Source organism: Nestor notabilis, unplaced genomic scaffold (assembly GCF_000696875.1).
Source record: "Nestor notabilis isolate BGI_N333 unplaced genomic scaffold, ASM69687v1 scaffold13353, whole genome shotgun sequence".
NCBI classification, from domain to species: domain Eukaryota; kingdom Metazoa; phylum Chordata; class Aves; order Psittaciformes; family Psittacidae; genus Nestor; species Nestor notabilis.
Genome location: NW_009923371.1, coordinates 7,454 through 13,823, shown reverse-complemented (window position 1 = coordinate 13,823; position 6,370 = coordinate 7,454). Strand labels below are relative to the sequence as shown.

General features: G+C 40.4%; 1 protein-coding gene across 1 annotated transcript; it reads right to left on the bottom strand.

Annotated features, from left to right (window-relative positions):
- Positions 1-106: 106 nt before the first annotated feature.
- Positions 107-4,785, bottom strand: FGG (fibrinogen gamma chain). The gene is made up of 9 exons (XM_010012104.1): positions 4,714-4,785; positions 4,578-4,622; positions 3,960-4,143; positions 3,762-3,855; positions 2,671-2,801; positions 1,816-1,949; positions 1,501-1,685; positions 640-917; positions 107-294 (listed from the first exon to the last, which is right to left on the bottom strand). Exons 1-9 carry the CDS (start codon positions 4,783-4,785, stop codon positions 107-109), a joined length of 1,311 nt encoding a protein of 436 aa, XP_010010406.1.
- Positions 4,786-6,370: the final 1,585 nt, after the last annotated feature.

The window sequence follows — 6,370 nt, the reverse complement described above, 5'->3', positions numbered from 1 at the left end:
TAAACAAAGCCACCTTCTCTAAGATGCAGTGGAATTAACACTTCAGCTGTCCATGCTCAGTGTTTGAAGTAATTAACTATTTTCTGTTGTCATATTAAATATTGCCTCAGCTCTGTGGTCTAACCTGTTTGGCACTGCCCAAATTGTGCTGCTGTCCATCTACTGACAGTCTGTTGAACGGGATGATTTTCATTGCAGTCTTCTTCATGGAGTACCACCGGTCACGCCAGGTTGCCCAGATAATGCCATTGTCATATCCAGATGGACCAGCATCTTTCGATGTGTACACACCATCTAAAAAATACCAGTTGGAGCGAAACCATTAGTTGCTTTCTAAAATAGTTAATGTGCCCATACATTTTTCTGTTACTAACACCTCCATGGCATCCCTGGGTATGCTAACAGGCCCTGTTCACTGCCCTTTTTCCCCTAGTTTGCTTCTGTCAGGACTGATTCTCCCACTTTGGGCTGGAGACCAGCCATACGTTTTTACTGCTAGTGTTATCACTTATTGCAAAGAATGGCCTACCCCAGCTTTGGGAAATCCAGATGACAAAACATACACAATGAAAGCGACCCATTTTAATTTGTCACTGAAATGCGGTGTCCTGGGTTATAGGTATTTAGGAGACACCTTACCTATATAATATTTGCCATTTAGGTGGCCAGCATGACATCTATTCATCCACCATCCAGATCCATCTTGCTCAGCGCAGTTGCCAGCAAAGTTATCATTGTCGTTATCGTAGGTACTGAACCGCATGCCATTATGATAAGTAAAGGACTTGTCACTTGGATCATCTCCAAAATCAAAGCCGTCAAAGGCATCCCCAGCTTCACCACCGATAAAGTAGGCATAAGTCAGTCGATACTTGTCTGTTTCACTTCCCACTTTGAATACAGCGTAGTCAGCCGTGCTGTTAATAAAGCAGAATGGTGAATATGTGAATGTTGCATTCCCAGTACATACATGTTAGAACTGCAGAAAAGGCATCTATGGCATCCTAGTATTTGAAAGGAATTGGTTTTGCATGATTGTGTGCCTCAAATCAATGACGCACATCCAACCAACTTTTGTGCTCCAATATCAGTTTTCTGACTACTAGTCTTCAGTGATGTATGAATGATCTGCATTACATAAACCCACATATGTGTATCTCCCAGGTTCGTAATGCTAAGGCTTCCTTAGGTCATGAGGAAATTCTTGGTGGGAAGAAGGGGAGCATGTCTCATGTGAAGAAACTTGAAGAGAAGAAACAGATTCCTTCTGCCAAAAAAACTAGGGCTGCCAGCACATGGCCTTCAGACACGTACATGTGCCTGCCAACAGATCACACATGGTGACTACTGTCAGCGGTGAGTTCAGGAGCCAAAGCAGTGTCATATGCATGGCAGCAAGTCTAAGGACTCAGTATTTTTTCAGAAAACTGTACGAATGGGCACAGCAACAGGAGCAGTAGGTTTTAAGTTGTCATTTTTAGAAGCATCATGAGCACATACCTTTTTTTGCCACTCCAGTCCTCCAGTTCTATCCGTAAGGTGTACGGCAGAGTGGACTGTGTGGTTATTAAATGAATCTTTTCATTACCCAGCCAGAACTCGGTGGTGTCATCTGGAGACAAATGTCCGAATCCTTCCTTATACTGAACCCAATTTCTCTTGAAGTCCTCACTCCCGTCCAGTCTCTGGGAAAATAAACAAGCAAACAAACAAAACCAAAAATCTCAGTAAAAAATATATTTATCTTATATAGGTAAATAAAGACAGTGCTGATGCAATAAGCTTGCTTGTGGTAATAATACTTAAGTGGCATACCCTCTGTAATACTGTCCAGCCGTTGCCATAAGAGTCAATCTCACAGTAGACTAGAAATGACTGCTTGGCTTTCTGAGGCTTGATAAAGTAAAGACCACTTTTTCTGGCACCTTTATTTGCAATGTCTTGACAATCTGAAGTAAAGATATTCAAAAGATTGTTATTTACCTAGCTACAGCTCTATCCTCACATTTATTTGGTATTGTAGCTTTCTTAATATAAGAAATACAATTAATCTAAATGTCATTGTTGCAAAGTTCGCTATTTAGTCCATATAGAACCATAGAATAGTTAGGGTTGGAAAGGACCTTAAGATCATCTCTTTCCAACCCCCCTGCTATAAGAAATCCTACTGAGTGTCACTGGACTTGTGTAAGACGAGGAAGAGTTTAGTCTCACGGAGAGGTTGAGCAACTTAAATACAAAATACAGCCATTGCATTAATTTCTACAGCAACAAAAAAGGCACTTTTGGAGCTAATGGAGTAATTAATTTTATTTTTTTTTTTCCAGATGATTCAGTAGAAATGTGATAATGGGTTATCTTCTCTTTTTCCTATGTCCATGTAAACCCTCCTCACGTTCCTCCTGTTTAGCATACATTTGGGGATAATCACATTTTGGCCAAAAAGGCCAAAGGAACAAACAAGAACTCTGTCCCATCTGAATGCCTTGTTTGCAGAGCATCTACCTGGTGCTTATATTGATCCAGGCACTGTTTTCGTAACTTGCAATTTTATATATCTTTGCAGAAATCTGGAGCCCATAAGATTACAAATAACTCATTGCTGTGATGCCAGCTGGCAATACCAGTAACTGAACAAAGCCTTGACCATACAACAAGCATTTTGTGTACCTCTTCCAGATGTCTCCTGTATTTCGGCTGTGTCTCTGCATGGCTCCTGACATTCTGACTCAAGCTGGGCAATCTTCTGTTTCAGTTGTGTGATTCTGTTGCTGTTCATTATATGTGCATCTGTCAACTGCCTGGACAGACATAAAAATGGCTTACTGTTTAAGCTGTTTCTGAGTAAGTAATACACATGTCCATGCACGCATGCTTCACCTATGTAGCATGCTGCTACATACAGCCCTGTAAAAGGGGGTGCTTCTATGAGCACTAATTAAATGTTGAGGAGAATAGCCAAAATAGGAAAACACACACTCAACCTTAAGATAAACTTAAGCTGACTCTAATCTGCAAAACTCAAACCACTAATTAATGTATGAATATTATACTATGGAAGGTTTTTCTTTGTTCTCCTAAAGTGAATGCCAGCTCACATCATGGATGCATTTGTAAAACTTAAATGCTATAAATAAACTGCTGCAAGCGTAAGAATGCCTAAATCATCTTTGATGTAATGTTAAAAAAGTGGACATTTCTCTACATTGAGATCAAAAAACCATATCCTTAAGATTTAGAAAAGGTAATGATGTTTTCAATTTTATTTTCAATGTCGGTTTACAAAAGACTACCACTGAGTTTACAGTTGCTTATGATTTATATTGATGTAATTGAGCTGATTTTCATGGCCGTATGAAGCAAAATTAGCTAGAGTATTAGCTAGATTGTATAAGCATTCCACACACTATGCTTTACAGCACAAACTCATAGCAATAAAATCTCCAAAGGTCACGAAACAGATTTTAGGACTAGCTAGCACAGCAAAAGAAACTTAAATAAAAATATCACCAGGCTTCTGACATTCTTATCTGGGACTTCTTGCACAATTAATGGCTTATGCAGACGAGCAGAGAATGCAATATGTGATCTTCATGATCCTTCTGTGTCTTCCTAGGCAGCTACCAATGAAAGTGTGGGCACAATTGTCTACATGACCACAAAAAACCCTTCTGAGGGATCCTTAGCTGCACTTTGTAAAAGAATAGGAAGAAAACAATTTGGATTGTCAAATGGTATAAAACAGAATGAAAGATACCTACTGTATAGTACTTTCATGAGTGAAAATAGTGTTTTCATATCTGATAATTTCTTCAATTATTTTCTTGGACTTTTTAGTGAAATCTTCAATTGAATCTGTAAAAGAGAGGTATTAAATTATTGCAACTGGGCAAATTGAAAAAACAACTAAAGCACATAAATTATATTTATCAGTTGTGCAGTTATTTTTATATTCTCACTTGGTAGTGTCTGCTTCTCTGCAGGATAGAGGCTTTGAATGTGTTGAATCAAATGATCTGCTGTTACTGAGGAGTTAGCAATTTCCCGCAAAATTCTCTCCATTTCCTGCAGTTCATTATCCATAGTAAGATGGTATTTATTAAAGAAATCTGCAATGCCACAGGTCGTTGGGCAGTAGCTACCCTAAGGAGGAAAGAATAATCATAGGCAGTGTTTCAGGAGCAACAAAAGGAAAGAAGAGTATTTGAGCAAGGGAACTTTCGGGCACTGCTTATACAAACAGGTGTGGATAACAAAGGGCAGGCATTTGCCACTTTGTCAGCTGTATTTGAATTTACAGAGGTGCTTTACTTCCACACTGTGTGCACACAAAGCAAGAAAACAGTGCATGCTATTACTTAGATTGCCTTCTGGATATATGCTTTCATCAGCGGCACAGCTTCCTGTATGTTTTTACCAAGTGTATACTGCTATCAGTAAGTAACAGGTTTAAGCACAGAGCATTTAATAGGTATTGAAAATAACAATGAGGATCAGGTGATAATGGTGGTTAATAGTGTAGGAAAGCTCTAATTAGACTTTTTTTTTTAATACAAGAAAATTGTTCAGGTACTTACAAATCGTTCATCTAATATGCAGCAGTTTTCTCTGGTAGCAATGTACTGAAGAGAAGAAAGAAGACCATTTTCAGTGAATTTTCTCCAACACCGCTTCCCGCGCCGACACAGTTTCTAGCACTGTCTCCTCACTTACCGCCACACCGGTAGAAAAGAGCAAGGAGAGGAGAGGCCCCAGGGCAGCCCAGTTCTGTACCCTCAGCACCATCATGTCTGTCCCACCGGGTGGTGCCAACTGCTCAGTGTAGGCGGTGCAGAGAGCAGCCGAAAATGTTCAACCCAGCCCAGGGCGGCAGCAGTTTAAGTGAGCAGGCTGGCGCTGGGGGCGGGCACTAGGAGGTGGCAGGAGGAGGTGGGGTAGGGGTTGAGGTGGATTCCCAGAATTTGCACACATCTCTTACTCCTCCCATTTTCAGAACCTGCTTCCCAGTTATCTGCTTGATCTCGGCTCCAGCCAGGAGGTCTCAGGGGAGGCAGGAAGGTGAGACGAGGCATGGAGATGCTACTTTTAGTAACATGAGCGTAAAGAAACCCATGCATGGTAGAAGTTTCAATTAAACAGCACAAGGAAAAGCCACAGTAGTTCTCCGAATTATGTACAACAACTACCGACAGCATGACAATAAATACTGTTTTGTGGTTATGTAGCACTTCTCTGCCACAGATCTCAATGTACTTTGCAAAGAGAACTGGCATTATTTTCCCTATTCTGCAGATGACAAAATGGAGGCAGAGAAAGGTACGAAGTCACACTGGGCAGTGGCATATCTGGAAAAGAAGTCTGTGGTATTTCTCACAGGCAATGAAAGTATAAATCTTCCTTACCCTTCAACCCAAAGAGTCCATCTGAATGACTTTGGTCAAAACTTCCTTTCTGGGAAACTAATGTCAGTATGTGCCTTATTCAATACGCCTACAAGACTGGTGGCAGGCTCCCTCTTCTGCTAATGGCCTCTATCCCAGCCAAATTATTTTATGTATGTGCTTCTGTTTGTTACCTGTATTACAGCATTAACAGCTTTAACTGCATGCCATGCACCTGATCTTTTAGGCTGTAGCTTCTCCAGACAAATCCTTACTTTGTGTCTGTACAGTATCACCTGTGATGAGACAATGATGAATGAGGCTTTTGACTTCAATACATGTTTGACCAAATGATGAAAAAAATGTTTGGACTGGGGTCACCACTAGATCAGTTGTTACTGGGGTTGACTGTGATTTCAGGCAAATTGACTTCACCTCTGTACAGCAGGATCAATGCTTCAACTTTGCTCAATAGCACTCAATATAAACTAGATTATTATAAAATTAGGTATAATTATGTCCCAGAACATGGACAGTTTCTGACCTGTACATTCTCTTTTCATCTGGTAACATCCGGCCAACCAGAAGGTTCCCATCATGCTTAAGGATGCAGCCACATATTATTGTAAGAAAATCTGAGTATTTATGATGCCAAAAATCAAATTTATGGGACACTTATGTGAAGCTGAAGCACTGTTCATTGGAAAGTCAGCTTTCCAGTAACTGTACTGATGACCAGTGAGTTAGCTGCCAGGCTGCCAAAAGTCCTTTCCAATGGATGACCCATGATAGAAGTTTGTCCTTCCAAATCTGGCATTAATTCACTTGCCCACTTCAAAGAGTTACGTGCAGAATCTGCTTCCGTTGTCCTTACTGACAGAAATAGGTCATGGCTCCAGCTTTTACATGATTAGCTCTGTTTCCTAAAGAGTGAAAATAAAGTAAATACAACTGGGTAAAAGTCTGCCTGGTCTTGTGTTTTCTATCAT

Coding starts and splice junctions, on each gene's coding strand:
- FGG (XM_010012104.1), bottom strand. CDS start 4,785: ATGGTGCTGAGGGTACAGAACTGGGCTGCCCTGGGGCCTCTCCTCTCC. Junction 4,144..4,577: donor GCATATTAGATGAACGATTT/GTAAGTACCTGA, acceptor TTTCCTCCTTAG/GGTAGCTACTGCCCAACGAC. Junction 3,856..3,959: donor AGAGAAGCAGACACTACCAA/GTGAGAATATAA, acceptor TCTCTTTTACAG/ATTCAATTGAAGATTTCACT.